The sequence below is a fragment of the Eublepharis macularius genome, chromosome 1 (genome assembly GCF_028583425.1).
Source record: "Eublepharis macularius isolate TG4126 chromosome 1, MPM_Emac_v1.0, whole genome shotgun sequence".
NCBI classification, from domain to species: domain Eukaryota; kingdom Metazoa; phylum Chordata; class Lepidosauria; order Squamata; family Eublepharidae; genus Eublepharis; species Eublepharis macularius.
Window position 1 is genome coordinate 135057212 of NC_072790.1, and position 19238 is coordinate 135076449.

At 41.8% G+C, this 19238-nt stretch overlaps 1 protein-coding gene across 1 annotated transcript; it reads right to left on the reverse strand.

Annotated features, from left to right (window-relative positions):
• Positions 1-507: 507 nt before the first annotated feature.
• On the reverse strand, positions 508-17831 carry RSPH3 (radial spoke head 3). Its single transcript, XM_054971979.1, has 8 exons — positions 17701-17831; positions 14424-14511; positions 12741-12882; positions 8390-8535; positions 7249-7452; positions 5059-5221; positions 2523-2609; positions 508-626 (listed from the first exon to the last, which is right to left on the reverse strand). The coding sequence occupies exons 1-8, from the start codon at positions 17829-17831 to the stop codon at positions 508-510; spliced, it is 1080 nt and encodes a 359-aa protein (XP_054827954.1).
• Positions 17832-19238: the final 1407 nt, after the last annotated feature.

Consider the following 19238-nt stretch of genomic DNA (forward strand, 5'->3'; position numbering starts at 1 on the left):
GGAAACTCACAGTGGGTACACTTTCTATGTCAATCCATCTCCCTCTTGTTTTGAAATTTACAGTATAGATAGCCAGACCACCCTCATTATATGGGCTGCCTGACCATCTTAAAAACAAACTTTATTAAAGCACTGCAGGTGAAGTTTTTTACTTATATTTTAATTCCCCACCCCCAAACATTGAGGGGAGAGTTTTTGTGATACCATATTTTACTCAATCAGTGCAGTGCCACCTATAGCCATTTTCTGATGCAACTCCTTTGAGTTGTTTCTTGCAGAGCATTATCCTGGAGAGGAAAATGAAGACTAGACTGAACATGGTATGGGTGCTTCCAGATAATTCCCCTGCTGTAGAAATCTTGTGTGTGCTTAGGCCTGTGGCCTAAACACTTTGACACCTTGCTGTGTGATTATCATTCTGTGTTAGTAGGTCACCAAGAAGAATGCAAATTTTTGGGTGTGCCCATCTCTTTCTTTCTCATTACCTGGTTGTTTTGGTCCTGAGAATCATATGAGATTTTGACATGCATCCAGGGGGCTTTTTCCTTCTATTTGTTGCCCTTTTTCCCAACCAGGACTTTGATTTTCGCTATCCAGTCGCTTTCCAACCACATCGCTAATTAAACCTGGAAAGTTATTTACTTGGAGTTAAAATTTATCCTATGATACCTTTATGGCATTTCTCCTATGCAAAGTAAAGTCAGCAAAGTAAATTTATTTGTTTTATTACATTTTCTCAACTCATGGTGGCATAGACAGGGTTCCCAAGAAGTATCCCACTCAGGCACTGGACACACCTGGACCTACTTAGCTTTAGCTATTATGTGCCTTTGATACAGACTCTTCCTCATCCATAACACCTCATGGCAAGGAACAACATTTGTAAAAACAACAACCCTATAAATCGCAAAACTGTACATAAATAAAAAAATAATAAAATACACACGACACCGATAGCCAGTGTGGTGCAATGGTTAGAGTGTATGACTAGGATCTAGGAGTCCCGGGTTTGATTCTCCACTCTGCCATGGAAGCTTGCGGGATGACCTTGGGCCATCACAAGGTCTAACCTACTTCAGCCTAACCTACTTCACAGGGTTGTTGTGAGTAGGAGAGGAGAACTATGTAAGGCACTTTGGGTCCCCACTAGGGAGAAAGATGAAGTAAATAATAAAATAAATAAATGCACCAAGAATGGCAAATTAAAGAAACTGAGAATTAAATATGCAGAAAAGTAGAGATCTCCTCCTCAAGTGACTCCATGTGCTTTTTCAGGCTCGCTAGTAGTACTGATGACTGTACAGGGACTGCCATGTTTATCTTTTGCATGCCCTGCAGGGGGTTCAGTTTGTTTTTCTTGAATGTCCACACACTCACACCTTCTCTTTGATACATATAGCAAAGCACACATACAAGCCCCCCCCCTTTCAAATTGTAGCACAACATCAGGGTTTGCTGACCCAAGACAAATCAGAAGCCCGCTGGGCATGTGCCAGCTGTAGAGTATGCTCTGTACTTTGGCCATTATGTGGCAGCCTTCTCTTGGGGTTTTGTATTCTTGAAATTCTAAGGGTTCAACTAAAGAAGGCAATGGAGATTCATGACTAAATTTCCAGACACCTTTAATTTCCTTTAAAAACAGCTATCCCCTCATCTGGACCAGAGCTGTGGTATAGCAGTATTGGGGGGGGGGTTAACCCTCCCTCACATTGTTTGCCTCAGGAAATCTCCCTTCAAGCTTTAAATAAATAAATAAATATTAGCCCTTGTAAGGAAAAAGACTGGCAATCCGACCTTTTCTCTATTGGGGCTAACAGCAACATGATGCATATAGATGAGATTTCTTTTGATGAATGGCACAAAGGAGCAATCCCCTCCTCAGTAGAGTGGCCCTGAACCAAGTCCCCCAGTGGCCGTTTTAAAAGAAAATTAAAGATGCCTGGCGAGCCAGTTTCTAGCATCTTACCTAGTTGCACCCTGCTCCTGTAGGCAATTTTTTTAAAAAGGCAGGATCTAGCTAGTATTAAGCTCTTTCAGATCCCATTGATTTTAGTGAGAGAGAGTTTGAATCAATGAATCTAAAATGCTTTGGTCTGGTTGGTTCATACTTAACATTTATAGTTAAAAATGGAAGCAAAACTTCCATGTCACCTCTGTGTGTACATTGGACTCATACCACTGACGATACTGGGCTGTGATGAAAGCTTTCTGAGTGTCAGTGCCAATCTTTCCATGGTTTTAGATCTGCCTTCTACTATTTACTGAAAACTAATATATCTATCTTTAAGGATGTGACTTGTTTGGCTGGGCACTTCTTTTAAATGTAATTACAACAACTGTACTATGCATAATCTACAAACTGATTTTAACAAGTCTATGTTTAAAATATCCATGGCCACAGAGAATTATTTTAATGCACTAATTTGTGTTAGCTGTTTCTCAATATCATATTTGATCACAGCCATGTGATGTTATTATTGAGTATAAGAAAAAGAGTCTTATGCTCTTTCCTCCTAACTTACTGTCAGTCATTATTCTTCCTAGCATTCTTTTCTTCATGGTTCTTTCTATGCTTTTCAACAAATATGGAAGGAATCCTGTCTCAATATCTGTACAGGAGAGAGCAAAACAGTTTTTTAAAAATTAATGATGAAATATGGAAATTTCAGTTCTCATTTTCAGTCGGACACACTGTTGGCATTTTTAAATGATAAATAATGATAAATAATTATTCTAATAGATAATCATAAGAAGATGACTCAAAATATTTCTCTGGCATTTGCTTGCAAGGACTGTCACAGCAGTTTACAAAAAAAATCATAAATATAGCAATGCAGAAAACCATTAAAACTCAAAAACTAAAAAGCCCGACAAGCCAAACCCATAAAACTTAAAAAAAAAACCACTTAGAATGATTAAAAAGCTCAAATCTAAATTTGGGTCACATTAGAAATCCATAAAACAGAAAAGTTTTGATCAGTTTCCAAAAGATGAACAGAGATTATGCTTATTAGGCCTCACAAAGGATGGAATTGCAAAACCTTAATGGTGCCACCAAGAAGGTCGTGTACTGTGCAGCTGAACTTCTGTATGTTGTAAGAGACAAAGAAGGGCATGTCCAGGTGATCTCAGTGTACAAGTAGGCTTATAGAAACGTGTAAGGCACATTTACAGTGCAATCCCAAGAACAGTTTCTCCAATATAAGTTTTATATGATATTTTGATGTGATAGGTGAATGCAACTAGTATTTACAACCATTTGGATGAAAGTCATCTATTACCACTGTATAGTAGGGAAAATTGTATTAGCAAAAGGATGACCACTTCTGCATAGACTTACTGCTCCAGCTTGGCTTCTTAACAATGATGACCCCCCCAACCTTACACACATCACTGTGTGCCTGTTTTCACTGTGCCAGTTTCAATCCAGCTTTTCTCCATATTTTCTTGACCATCTTTGCACTGAAGTTTCCAAGAAAACCACAAGCAGGTCGTTTTTTGCTGAGGCTGTGCAGTTTGCTGCATTCTCTAAAGTCCAGCCAACGAAGCATCCCTTTTCCTTGCCACATCCCTCTTTTCTCATTTCTGCTACGAATTCTGTGTTCTCCCTTCATTGTTAAAAAAACTTGCCGATGGTTGAAATACCAGTGTACCTCTGCACCATGTATGGCATATTTTTCTTTCCTCTTACATGGCAAACTCCTCCCTCCCACATACACCTGTACCCTATATCATATGTGTACCAAATCTACTGAGTTAAAGCTGTTTTGGGAGTGGGGGGAGGGAGAGCAGAATCCATCCCCCTTTGGAAATTCCTCTGTCTCATGAAACATACATTTATATTCCTCTTCGACTGTTCCCAAAGGGGGGAGGGTTAGTGGTCTTCCTTGGTACCTCCAGTCCCTTACTACTTCATGATGGATCTTTTCCCTGCTTCAGTAGTGTTTACATGTGCATGCCCCCCCGTCATATTATTCTGCTAAACTTGCAAGGTATTGTCTGAGCAGATGCTTTTATTATTAAACCATCATTTGTATTTGCAAAGGAGTTTGTATAGGTTTGATTTTTACACCCACCCATCCTGCTCTTAAATTTGGCAGCCAAGAGATGAACAAGGTATCATTTCACTGGTGGGACCTGGTAGCAGGCAAGGGGTCCACCGCCATCACCAATACAGATCACAAAACAAAGAAGGGGAAGGAAAAAGAAAAGGGGATTGGAAAGTGTGTAGGGAGAAGACAGAGAAAGGATGGGAGAAAGATGAGTCCTCCAAATCTTCCAGGACAAGCGAATCTTTCACTCCTGGGAACAGCATCTCCTCTAAAAATGCTGGTGTGGGCTCTGCTGCTCCACTCTCTCATTCAGGGAAAAGCAGAGCTTTCTGTTTGCTACAGTGGGTTGGGGGATGGTGGTGAAGGTGCTGATTATAATATAAACGCAAAGGGCTGGAAGAAGGATAATGGAAGGCTGCTCAGAAGCTTGTTATGTTGATATACTGATGTTGCAATTAAAAAACAACTGTGTGCACTGTGGGCTGCATGGTATTAAAAGCACTGACCTAGGAGCAAAGCTATTTTTCTTTTGCTTCAGTGTGCAAGGAAAGCTTGTCTGGAAAACTTAGAAAAACTGTGGGGTGGGGTGGGGGGAAGAAAACTTGTAGTATGGAATCAGCTTCTGAAATAGATTCAGCACGAAGCACAGGGGAAACAAATTAAATGCAGAGCAAAATGTTTAGTGCAGAAGGGCCCAGTATCTTTAAAGGGAGTGCATGTGTATCTCAGACAATAATAAGAGAAGAGAATATGTTGGATGTGAATGCCTAGCACAAGTTTTGATTACATAAGCAGAGGCAAAATAATATTACCATCTTCTAATGGGATTCATGCTGAGGTACCATTCAGACTCCAAGAAGCATAGATTACATATTTCCTATCTTGCAGATCAGCAGGGTGGTCCTCCTACCATATGATAACTTTCCTCCAATTCCAGATGATACTGAGTTAGATTATTTGTATGGACCAATTAAAAGCTTTAAAATGAATAAATAATAGTACATACCTCTTTCTACTGTATCATAGAAGTATCCATGATCCCAAAGTTTACTGAAGACGGAAGGAATGAGATCTGTCAGGTAGTGCAGAGCAAATGCCCGTGCTGCAACTTTCTCCTTGACTCTATTTTGTTGTAGCTGCACTTCTGCCTGCCGGTTTAGCCGACGTATCTGTTTTTTTTTTTTTAAGGAAACCAATAACTTTTAGTAACAGAGTCATTTTCCTATAGTCCATGCAACATGTTGGTATGCTTAAAATAGGATTAAGTCATCATTAAATGCAGAGAACTTTGTTAAATCCTGGGAAAGCAACAGTAATAATCATGTATTGTCGAAGGCTTTCACGGCCGGAGAACGGTGGTTGTTGTGGGTTTTCCGGGCTGTATTGCCGTGGTCTTGGCATTGTAGTTCCTGACGTTTCGCCAGCAGCTGTGGCTGGCATCTTCAGAGGTGTAGCACCAAAAGAGGTGTCACTGTGACACTGAGAGATCTCTGTCTTTCGATGCTACACCTCTGAAGATGCCAGTCACAGCTGCTGGCAAAACGTCAGGAACCACAATGCCAAGACCACGGCAATACAGCCCAGAAAATCCACAACAACCATCAGTAATAATCATGTTATTATTAATGTGGTCATTAATGTTTGATCCAAATTGGGACCTGTAGTCCTTGAGTAAGTAAGTTTTCTTCAGCTGCTGTGTGGCTGCAGGAAAACTGATTGTGTAGTTTCGCCTTAACCGAATCAGAAAAGAATACAATTTGCTTGTGCCTTTTGTAAGGCAGGACAAATAGTGGGATAAAACGACAACAGCTATAGCCCTTCCCTGCCCTTATAAATAGGTATTGCAAGCGATCTTAAAATGATGGCATGCAGGAGATGGAGGGAATGATTCGCTTGTATGAGCTGGGAATACATTAAAACCATGGAGATGGGAAAGAGAGGCAGATGTCCAGGATTTGTCCCCATCCCCTGCCAAATACAACCATGTCTGCCTTGGAGACAGGTCAGGGATATTTGCTTTATTTACAAAAGCTTAAGTAGAGCAGGGATGGAGGCAGGAGGTGGGAATATGATGGAAGTCCATGTATCATAGCACTTGAGCAGTTCCATGTAGGAGGTGGAAATATTTAATCTCGCCCTCCCTGTGCACTGTAAGAGAGCTTTAGGACAAACGGGGGTTATGGAATGTGACTTAATTGGCATACTTACCCCACCCAAGTTTTACACCCCCATCTCAAGGTGCTATATGTTGCTAATTTTGCTTCCTTCTCAGCTGGACAGAGTAATAAATTAGGACTGGAAGAAGCATTTTTCCTGCAACCCTAATTAACCCTCCAACTCTGCTTCAAATGTTTAGTAACCAAAACCCTTAAAAGTTTAGTTTCCTGGAGGGGGAAACAGTTTTTCCATATTTATTTGAAAGGAAGAAAGCCCTGAATGTAAGATGGCCCTCTCTTTATTTTGATGGCGTATCTTGAGGGAAAAAACTAGACTTGCATTTGAATAAATACTGTAGGACATGTGCGTGAGGGGCATGCATACCTTCTCCCCTACTCCCAGAACACTGTAAGCAGTTACATTCTCAAGCAGGCCAGTTTTTTTCCATTTTCTTCTGCCCTTTGACTGATACTCTACTTCCTGAAACTTACCTTAGCTAATAATATAATAACAATAACATTCGATTTATATACCGCCCTTCAAGGCAACTTAATGCCCACTCAGAGTGGTTTACAAAGTATGCCATTATTATCCCCACAATAATCACCTTGTGAGGTGGGTGGGGCTGAGAAAGCTCCAGAGATCTGTGACTAGCCCAAGGTCACCCAGCTGGCTTCAAGTGGAGGAGTGGGGAATCAAACTCAGCTCTCTGAATTAGAGTCCCGCGCTCTTCTTAACCACTACACCAAACTGGCTCATGCACATGCTCAGTACTCAATGAGACACCCTGCATTTCTTACAAAGGAGTGGGTTTTTTTTGCATACCCGGGGAGTTTGTGGCATGCAGAAATCTCATCTTTTCTGTGGCTGGCTCTGTTTTGCTGCCCTGCTAATACTGCCATGTTTGCCATTGAAAGAGGGGGTCTTCTATAACGAATGCTTTTATACAGTTATCTGGTCATTTTAGTTAGATGTCTAAGTGCACACATTCATAATAACTTCAGAATGAACGTCTATTTCTATTTTGCATCATTGATACCTTTTCCTCTCTGTGTCGTTTCTCTTGTTCTTCAAGGCGTTGCACTTCAGCTTTTTCTGTATTGCGCAATTCCTGATATGCTAACTGATGTGCCCGCAGATTGGCTAGTTCCTCTTCTTCCATGACTTCTAGCAAAGCTTGCTCCATGGTTTTACCAACCAAAACTTCAAGCATTGGTTTGACTTCAAGGTTAAAGTCAAAGAGCTGAAGAAAAAAAAAACAGATGCAGCCTGTCTCTTTTTTTCAATATCGTCTTTTATGAATGGAAACATAAAAGTTTATGAAATAGCCAATGAGATGACAGATGATCCCTTATTTAGTAACACAGGGTGATAATACTGACCTACCTTACAGGGTAGCTGTATGGAATACTGACACATCGTAGTCAAAACCCACAATTGTGTAAATACTTTTTAGTTAGAACCAGTCAAAACATCAAAAAGCAGTGTGCACATTCTTCCTCTGGCTGGATGTTCAGTACAAAAAAATAAGGGGAGGGGAACAGATGATGTTTCAAGGCACAATGGAGGAGCCCCATATCTGCAGTGTATAATGCATGATGTCTAAAAAAATAGATGTGTTGCAAACTGGATTACATGGTGCTAAGTGCAAAAGAGGTTTCAAGATGCACCAAAAAGACTATTGGGACAAAGAAACAAAGGAAAGGAAAGGAGAGAGAGAGAGAGAGAGAGAGAGAGAGAGAGAGAGAGAGAACAACAATTTTCCCTTTGAGAATATAAAAAGACAGCAGTTGAATAACCTTTTTCTTTTTGCTGTTAGTGTTTTGTGATATTTTGGTTGTTCCTAATCAAAACTATTATTTTACTGTTGTTTTTTTAAATTTTCTATGGACCAGAACAGGTATAGTAACACAGTTTGAGATGATAGTAAGCAGTTTCATCATTCCTCCCACTCTATCAGCCTCAGGAGCCCAGCTCTCTTAAACAACTCTATCACTCCCCCCTGCATCCTCCTTTATGCCAAGAATGCCTTTCCAAGACCCCCATGTATGGAAATTTATTATGTAGTGAATTCACATAATTTCCAAATATTTTAACTTTTATTGAACAATCTGACATGAATGGGGAAGGGCAATTGCTTATGCTGGGATGATGCAGCTTGACGTTAGAATCTCAAATACCTCTCCTTCTTCTATTTGTGTGGATGCATCACACCCAGTCTTGGATGGAATGTAGAGTGGAGTCTCTGTTCTGTCCATAAAGTCATCTGTTTGACACTCCATATCAACTTCAATAATGCGGTCTGCAATCTCTTCCAGGTACAATTCTAAAACAATGACATAATGATTTTAGGGGGCTGTTTTCCTCTCTCTCCAACAATGTGACAAAGTTCACTGCTCTCTAGCAGTTTTTAAATGGTAAATTGCAGGGGCATCCAGCTGCTGCAGGTCAGACTGCAGCTATGTGAGAAGGGGAAAGGACCTTTAACTCTTCATCCCCAGCTTTGTTTTGCTAAACAAAACTTGGCTCCTAGACGATGCTAATGACAGCTCAGGGGACTCAGCTCTGATTAGTGAAACTGAGTGAGAGTTGAAGGGTTAAGTCCCCTTTTCTCATGAAGCACTGGCTGTACATGTGTGCAATTTGCCTTTTGCAGCGGGAGGGAGTTTAGTGATCTTTTGTCATGTGTGTTTTGGTCAGAGTTGCATTCAGCACATGCCTTTCAATTTATGTTACTTTTAATTCAGTTCTGCACTACAGCCACTTAGAGGCGCAGGGAAGGCAGAGCAAACAGCAGGTAGCTCCAACTATCTGCTGGCCCTGCATTTCTGCATACTTTACTATAAGGAGGCTGAGGCAAACACTTGCCTCGTGGTGCTAAGCCCATTAACTGATCTAGTATTGGAACAAGGCAAGACCAGCCAGCACAGCCGGTGGCCACTGCAGTAATTGCCAGGGTGCAGCCTGCTAGCAAGGCCTTTGTCTCTAGTAGTCTATGGTTTCCCTCTTCCTTTTTGTTCCCCGCAGATCCATAGTTTAGTCTGCCCAGCTAGATGTTGCAAAAGATTGTTGTAGTGTGTTGTAGCAAAATAAAACCACTTTTCCTTCTCTGCTCCTTAACTTCTCTTTTTCTTGTCCACTCTTCTCTCCTCCTTAATTTTGCTCTCTTCCTTTCACAACCTGCCTTCATGTCTCTCTTTCCCCCAGCTGTCTACTTTTTCTGTGTCCCCCCCCCCCATCTTTATTTTCCAATCTTGGTCTCAACTTCCTATCTTGGTTGGCAACGTAGAATGTCCTTCATAGTAGTACAGTCACAAACCTTTGTTAATATTAAGAACAAGAAGGGAGTTGAGTTAATATTTCCCCATGATCTGTCAAAGTAGAAAAATGATGCTTTCCCCCCATCCTTTAAACTAATGTAATGTCTTAGTGGTTATAAATGTGGAACAGAAGTTAGATCTTTTTCTTTCCATTTCCATTCTTTCCAATTCTTTAATTACATTTTAAATGCTGTTCAAGCAATAGGTTGTTATTATTATTGCATTAGTGGGAGATCTAATATCCCTTTGTAAGTGGAACCGCTACCGTAGGCATTAAACCATGAAGAATGATGTAAACTTTAAAAAAACATGGTAGCAAAATCAAACCAATGATCCCAGAACTTCTTATCCAGCACCACTACATAACCATTCTGAAAAAGATTTCTTACTGATTTTACTTCTGAAAAATTTACTGCAACATGACGTTTTGTGAAATACCACTTCATCAGATAGAAGAAGTGTACTCTCTAATGGATTGTGTGTGTGTGTGTGTGTGTAAATAAAAAGTTACAAAATTAGACACATAAGTATAGAGAAGAATATTGAGAGGCACAGGCTGTGCAAACAGAATAGATGATGAGGGCAATATTGGCAGGAATGGCTTGGCTGGAAAGAGGTGTGGAAAGCAGTTCTGGCTGCTGTTACATAGTCATGAAGGCTTATAGAGATACAAAGGGCCTGCCCCTGATCATTACACTAGCAATATTTAACACTAGTTTTAATACAGAATGAGCAGTTCTTCCTTATGCCCAAAGAGAGTGATTCTGCACACATTGGATAATGCACTTCCAATCCTCTGTAGATCATTTGGAACGGATTTTTTTGTGTGCAGAACAAAAAATCCACCTCAAACAATTGATAATGTGCATTGACAGTGCATTATCCAACATGTGCGGAATCAGCCAGAGTTGCATCAATACCTGATGAAGCCACAGCAAGAGTGATTATTCTTTTTTGATTTGTAACCACTGTCATACCCTGCATTCTCCCCAGTGGGGACCTGGCTTCCATTTTATCCTCAGAACAACCTGTGATGTAGATTTGGATTAGAGTGTGTGACTGGCCCAAGGTCACCCAGCAACTTTTCATGGTAGACTGGGCATTCAAATATTAGAGGGACATGACAGGTTGCTTAAAAACTTTCTTATTACATGTCATCTATCATGGAGATAACCTGGTCAGGCTATTCCAGTTCATTTTTGGCACTGCAGCCCCCATCATCATTCTGAGGTTGGTGGCAAATTTTCAAACATGGAGCATTATTTTTTGGATGAGTTATGTCTACTTCAAACAGAAAACCTTAAGTTCCATTGCAAAGACCACTGGGGTGGGAGGTGAGCTGGATTAATTTTTTGCTCTCAGACTCGTACAATCATCCTGAAGTTGTTGGCCATTTTTTAGATTCCTCCATTTATTTTCTGATAAATTATGACTGCCACAAATGAATGGACACATGGATCCTTTTGTTATCATAGATTCATGGTAACAGCAAGCCAAGTGATTTGTTTTGTTATGATCAAGGTCATATGGGGAGGCAGATGGAATTTTTGCCTGGGGGGCTTGATAGTGGCTCTCAGTAGCTCTGTTCGTCATTCTCTTGCTTAAGTCTTCGTCAGAGCTTGGAGAAGGTGTCACCCCTCCATTTGTGGAGAGGGGATGTATGTTGGGGGGAAGGGGAGAAAGCAAAGTTTGGGATTTGAAACAGCAAGAGAAAAAAAGGAGAGGAATAGGGTTGTGCATTGGGTGAAGATGGAGTATGTTGCAAATCTCTTCGGGAATCTGATGTGGGGTACTAGATTTGCTGTCATGTAAAAGCAGTAAATTTTTGCCTCCACCTGTGCTCTACTTATGCATTTGTAAATAAAGCAAATATTATAGAAGTACCATGTTACAAAGTTGCTCTAGTAGTCTCTCATCAGAAGGAAAGCAAACCTAGGTAGTACTGTCCTGTCTCTGGAACTTCTCATCAATTGAGAAAGTGGCCATCGTCACACGGCCATAAATTTAGCGCCAAACTAGCGCCATCTCCCGCTGAATTCTCACCTTATTCCGGCTCTCTTGCGATTTCGCCATTCTCCCCAATTAACGCTTTGTGACTCTTTATGTCGTCTTTATCCGCTTCCATGTGAAAGCCCTGGATCGACTATGAACGCTTTGCAACACCAAAATGCTCACTCTCCCTGATCATCTGTCTCACCTAACACTGATTCTCCTGCCCTACACTCCCACAAGCCCCAGTGCGACCCGCAATTAAGCCTCAAAGTAATTTTTTTTAAAAAAACGTCAGCCTTATAGTGCTATAATGCCATAGTGCTATAGCATTATTCTGCCATGGGTGGGAAACCTCTGCTACCTATCACGGTTGGCTTTTGGGTTGGCCCAGCACAACATTATAATAGAAGAGAGAGATAACGCAAATATGCGAAAAAAATTTTTTAAAAAAGGGGGCGGGATTTTTAGGGTCCCGTTTCTGGAGGCACTTTGACTGACCGTCGAATTGCGCTTTTTCCTTTTAATGTGACTGACTGGAAGCACAAGCAGTCGTCAAAAGATGGGAGAATCCGTTCTAATAACGATAACAGAAGAAACTATTTCTAGTGCAAAACTGACGAAATAAGGGCCCGTGTGACGACGGCCAGTGTAAAGTAAGTAACTTACATGCTCTTCATTAGTACATGTGCTTTCGTACATGGGACAAATAGTATTCCCATGGGCCATTTAAGGGCAGGAAACTGGTTGGGGAGAGATTTATGTTCCCTCTTCCCATGCATAGTCCCCATCCAAATTGGCCCATACACACCTAGGAATTGAGTTCTGAGTGCAAACTTTGTAACATTCATCTATTTGCCAGAATCTGGGGAGGATGTGCAGAAACCATAAGGCCCTAAGACTGAAATAGGTATAAAACAGGTTCAACTTCATCCCAATGGCAAAACCTTAAAAAAAAATGTTGCAAACTTTCAGCAAAGGGAAGCGTAAATAGGCAACCTCCCTATATAAAATGTTGTTTATAATACATGGGCAAGAGCAAAAGTGCAACATTTTTAAAAATAAACACATTTGTTTTAGTTGAAAGTAAAGCTGAAGTCAGTGTTTTGACTTATTGCTTCTTTAATCACAACATATTCTACTGGCTTGGTTCAATTTTAGAAGCTTGTTTGAACAGGTAACATTAGGCAAGAATTATTGACTTTCTACTATGAAATCCTACCTGTCTGTACGTTGACACGGCTTCCAGGGTCTGTTATCTCAGGGGCCTTCGCCTCAAGCTCTTCCTTTGCTCGCTTTCTTGCAAGCATTTTCCTGTGGGCTTCTCTTTGCTTCTGGATCTCAACAGGATCAGCTTCAGTACCCTAGAAATTATGTATGTGTGGTAATGGTTTACTCTTTCAAAGTAGTTTTATTTTGACAGGAGCAATGTAAAAAACCTAAAGGGTTTGGGTGTTTGGTAACCTTGATTATTTTGGAGTCATAGACTGGATGGAATCCACTGTATGCTACTCAGAAGTAAACCTCATGGCATTCAATAGGGCTTACTCACATGTGTTTAGGGACTGCAGCTTTTGTTAAAGCAATTACTTCCACCCTCTTTATTGCATGTCCTGTTTACAGATCAGTATTCGGTACTACTAACCTGACCAGTGTGTAAACAGACAACATAATCAAGGTGGCTAATGTATTTTTTTGAACTCAAAGAGTTCTTCATCACACTTCATTCAAGCATCATCAAAGATAAGTCTAGCTCACAGCAGAACCACAAGTGACAAAAGGCACAGATTGGACACTTGTCAGCTTCCCTCAAGTTTTGATGGGAAATGTAGGCATCCTGGTCTCGCAGCTTCGCTCTCTGACTGCTGTCCAATGGACTTTTCAACTGTCACTTGTCCAACATTCCGCCAAGCTGCCTACATTTCCCATCAAAACTTGAGGGAAGCTGACAAGTGTCCAGTCTGTGCCTTTTGTCACTTGTGGTTCTGCTCACAGAGTCCAGCTTTTCAAAACTGATAATTTGTCTGCAATGTAACAGTGCTAGAGTCTGACTTCCAAGGCAGCGTGGGTAAACCATGCAAAACAGGTACTTTTCACACAATATATTTTAGGATGTTTTAAATCATTTATTTACATCATTTATGACTCAATGGGGACCCAAAGCAGCTTCCATCAGTATCCTCTCCTTCATTTTTCCTGACCATAAAAATATAAAACATCAAACAACTTAAAATGAATCCCATGTAATTCTAGGGTTCCCCTGGGTTGGGAAATTCCTGGAGATTGAGGGGTGGAGCCTGGGGTGGGCAGGGTTTTGGGAGCAACCTCAATGGGATATGATGCCATAGTATTCACCGTCCAAAGCAGCCATTTTCTCCAGAGGAACCGAATTCTAGAGATCAGTTGTAATTCAGGGGGATCTGCAGACCCTAGCAGGAAGCTGGCAACCCTACACAGTTGTCAGGCTAAAAGCAAACTATAAAATGATGTGAAAATCAACCATTCATTAAAAACCTGCATAAAAAGAAACATTTTGGCCTGGCACCTGAAAGGAAGAAGCATAGACTAGGTGAGCTTTGAGGGGAAGGGCATTCCACAAAAGGGGTGCTTCCACTGGAAAAACCATGTCTTGTTACCACCTGCGTCACATTTGAAGTCTGAAGCTGGGGGCACAGAGAGCAAGGCTTGTGAGGAAGATATTAGCTGGTGGGTTGGGCAATATTGCAAATTTTATTATAGTCAGCTGAATGTATGTGCCAACTTTTTTGAAAATCAAACAGGAATTAACACGAATGCACAAAACACCCATCAAATGATGCTTCTTCAGGATGGGTGTAAATTTCCAGTAATAATTTTATCTCCTTCTAATACACAAGAGTTAATGATTAATGTAAAAAGGTCATACCCAAGGTAACACATGAAGAGCATACGTGTTGCCCCGGACCACTCTCCTGTCATACATAAGGTTCCCATAGCGAGTTGGGCCATCATCTCTGTAATTCATAAAATGAGGAAGGAGGAATGACATTCAGAATGATGTTCTTCGTCAAACATTTAGTAAAAAGAGAAACTCAATGTCAGTAAGGAGCCTAGAGAAGAACAAAACGTACCAACTACTCTAATTATTTTTATTTTATTTATTTCAAATTTGTATTCCATCCTCCCAGTGAGCGGGCTCAGGGCAGATAACAACATATTAAAAATACAATTAAAACTTCATGTTCATTAAAAACAACACATTTAAAACAGGATAGTAGACAGCCTTCACAGGGAGGGTTAAGATTTATACACCCCTTTTTTCCAGGCCGGCAGAGGCCCAGCCTCAGCCATATGCCTGGCGGAACAACTCCGTCTTGCAGGCCCGGCAGAAAGATAGTAGGTCATTCCGGGCCCTGATTTCAGCAGACAGAGCGTTCCACCAGGTGGGAGCCAGGACCGAAAAGGCCCTGGCTCTAGCTGAGGTTAGATGGGCCTCCTTGGGGCCAGGGACCACCAACAGCTGTTTGTCCCCTGATTGGAGTGTCCTCTGGGGAATATGTGGGGAGAGACGGTCCCATAGAAACACTGGTCCCAGTCCGCACAGGGCCTTATAGGTCAATACCAGAACCTTGAATCTGATCTGGTACTCCGCTGGCAACCAATGCAGCTCGTGTAAGAATGGTGTTATATGCGCCCTATTTAGCATTCTCATAATAACACGCACCGCTGCACTTTGTACCAGCTGTAATCTCTGGGTCAGGCTCAAGGGCAGCCCTGCATAGAGCGAGTTACAGTAATCTAGCCTAGAGATGACCATTGCTTGGATCACTGTAGTTAAGTCACGAGTTGACAGGTAAGGGACAAGTTGCCTGGTCTGCCACAGATGGAAAAAAGAGGACGTGACAACCGCTGAGACCTGCATGATATAAAAAGTGGCTTTCTGCTCTGTGGTTGGCTTTTCATGGGTGGACTTTTCGTGGATTTGTCCCCCTCCTGCTGTATGACTCTGACTCCCTCCAAGCTATTTCCTCCAGGAGCTCCTTTTCAGGGTCATTTGGGGCTTCAGCAGAAGAAGGAGGTGAGGCAGTTCCACTCTGTTGAATAAACTCCCTTCCTTCCACAGAAATCCTCTGTGGAATCCAAGCCACTATTTAGAATGCATACAAGGTCAGATACAAGATAGGATTCAGGCGACACCCTACTTCTTAGGAGTCTGTATCGTATATGGATAGAGTATCTGACTAGGAACAGGGAGACTTGGGTTCAAATTCCACCTCAGCCATATATCTCACTGGATGACCTTGGGCTACTCACTGTCTCTCAGGCTAATCTATCCACAAACAGGCATAAGATACTACTGGGGAAACAGTATACATGGGAAATTAAAACTCTCTCCTGCACCAGAGCCCTGGTTCAAATCAGGACCCTCCAGAGTTGCTTTGGAAAGTTGAACAAAATGTCTTAAAATCCAGCGATGGATGGAACACTCACGTAGCAAGCAGTTTGGCCTTTAGCCACTCAAAATGAATTGGATTCAAATGTTATGACAAGGTGGCTCATAACAGTATGTGTTATGCATCTCAGATACATCTCAGATTGCAACAGCAGCATGCGCTATTGGAGCAGGCAAGCACAGCATCCAAATTCCCATTCCTATGCTGTTTGGTGCTTTTACTGTCCTTTCATCCATGCCCCCTCTTCCCTCAACCACACCTGCACAAAATCACATATGAAATGGAGATTGTGCTGGCCAGCCCCACCTCCTTCCCAGATGTGCTGTAACCGTAAAGCTAAAGTGAAGCTCAGCTGTGATTTTTTTAAAAGCCCCTTAAAGGTTCAAAATGGGGAATGTGGAACTTTGTTCCACTTCCTCCCTCATTTTGGCTGGGAGTGGATTGCCCATGTGGATGTTCCCGCGCAGTCACCTTGCAGTTCATCTAAACCAGATCAAAGAAGGTTTTACATTTATCCAGGGGTCATTTCATAGAAAAAGAGCTGGAGGAACTCATTAGCATAACTCATTAGCATATGCCACACCCCTTGCCATCACCAGAAATGTGTCATTGGCATAACTGATTTGCATATGCCACACACACCTGACATCACCTATCCTGGCTGTTTTGGACCCAATCCTGGCCATTCAGGGCCGAAATTGGGCCCAAAATGGCAAAAGGGGGCTGAAAATGGCTGAAAAGGGGCCCAAAATGGTCAGGATCGGGCCACTGCTGAGTGGGAGAGTGATCCACCACCTGTCAGAGGCGCGATCCAGGCCGTTTTGGCCCCAATCCCGGCTGAAACAGGCCGAAAATGGCTGAGAGTCAGGTGGGCAGGGCTTCTTGACATGTGACCTCTTTGGGGAACTGCTGGAACTGCGTTCCTGTGCATTCCCCCTTGAAATGAGCCCTGCATTCATCCAATTTAAAGAAGAAGGTCCTGGGAGTTCCATCAGTTGTACTCAAAATTAGCATGACATTGTATGGATGTTCCCATTTAAACAGAGAGCTTTCTATGTTCCATAACAGGGAAAATCCTTTCATGGAAGCAGCCATAAGGAGTCTTGTCAGTATCAGAAAAAGCTAAAGATGTGCTGCTTTTCAGTAATATGCCTCCCCAAGATGAAAAATAAGACAAGAGTATGCAATAGATAAGTTAGTAAATGATACTGTTTTCCTAGTACTATAAAACCACACTGTTGTTCATCGGATAGCAGAGTAAAATGGAGATTAAAAAGAGATTATATTATTTTGTGTTGACTTCTAGGAAATAGCATATATAAATGCAGGTTCTGAGCATAGTGCTGTGGAGTGTTTGAGTAGTTTGAATCTGCCACTGTGGATTGGATTCAAAGACCTGTGAATTGAAGGATACTTCTGCTATCAGAAGAGGGATTCAGGTGATTTTGGTCAATTCCCCTTCCCAGTGTAGACCCTCAAGTCACACTACACACTATACTTTTATGTACACTTTGAAAATAAAGCAAATTTTACCAAAATTCCCTTCTTCTTCCATGGTCAGTCATCCGAATGCTACCAACTTGGATTGTGTTATCCCTATAATGTCTAATTGCTTGAGGAAGTGGGAAGCACTTGACAATATAATAGGAGATAGAGGTAGGAGAAGTAAAGATGAGGGCCTCTTGTCAGGTTGGGTCTCTGAGACTGTGATTTAGGCTGAAGCTATGATGGTCAGGCTCCAGTACTCACTGATCATTGGCCTCTTGGGAACCTCGATATTGCTTTCTGATGGGAACAGCTCGGGGACGGCTGCTGTAGGTGTAGGCTCTAGTAGGTTCTGAAGGGTCGTCTTGGCTCTGAAGCATTGAGGAGGAGGCCATGCTGTGTGTAAGACACTTTGGGTTCCAATAGGTTTAGTGAAATCGAGGAGGCATTGTTGAGGAATCCCTGGTAGCTGTTGCTATGTGACCTAGGATTCTATCCTCAACAAATGTTGCCAAGGTAAACAGGTCATCCAGCAATGCTGGCTATTGGGAATTCCAAAGAGGCATGCTGAAGCCCCTAGATCTTGCCTATTGCATTTTCACCAACAGGGGTACCTTTTACAGTTTGTTGTAGTAGTTAAGAGCATGGGACTCTAATCTGGAGAGCTGAGTTTGATTCCCCACTCCTCCACTTGAAGCCAGCTGGGTGACCTTGAGCTAGTCACAGATCTCTGGAGCTCTCTCAGCCCCACCCACTTCACAGGGTGTTTTGTTGCGGGGATAATAATGACATACTTTGTAAACTGCTCTGTGTGGGCATTAAGTTGTCCTGAAGGGCAGTATATAAATCGAATATTATTATTATTATCATTATTAAGGGCCTTAATTTATTTTATTGGCTAGTGGTCAGAGACGATCAGAGAGATTTGATTGAGACAGAAAATGCAAATAATGTCTCTCTCTTCTTTCTTGGCAACAAATATCACTATAAATTAAGTCTGATTTGATCATTTTTTGCCCTTTAATGGTATCTGAAAATATGCTTTCTGAGGTGTGCTGCCTCACCATGCCTAACAGTGGTCCCAGACTTAGAAGGCCCAATGTGGTTGATATTTCTCAATGACTATTTTTAAAGCTGTTGTTATATTATAGCTAGTTTTGTCCTTACAAAGACTTGGTGCAAAATAAATGTAAGAAGCTTTCTCTGCTTCAGTTTGAAACTGTACTCTTGGTGCAAAGTGGTGAAACTCTTAGGGTTGCCAGCCATTAGCTAGCAAACTGGCAGGAGAGAGAGGGAGTGGGGATGTCACTTCCAGAAAATAAACAGAAGTGATAGCATTATCTTGACAGGATGCTCTAGGATTCCCCCAAAACTCTATGGCAGTGACATCACTTCCAGTTATTTGCCAGAAGTAGGGTTGCCAGCTGGTGGCTGAAACCCAATAGGAGACTGGAGAGTTGGGTCATGGGGGATGCCGTTGTATCAACAGCACGATGACATTTCTGGGCTGAACTCAGAAATAATGTCATGTCACTCGAGGATTCAGCAGAAATTCTGTGGTAAAACCTTTAGTAAAACTTGAATCCTAGAGCAGCATGATGTCACTTATGGGTTCAGTCAAGAAGTAACATCATGCTGTTACTGCAATGGCTTCTCCCCAGGACCTATGAAGTGGTGGCAAGGATTAAGAGGTCTGCTGTGAGGAAGCCATAGTGGCAGACCTGGCAACCCTAGTTGGAAATCATGTCATGCCATACACATGAGTGACTCTTATTTCTCCTCATCCGCCCACTGTCTTGCAG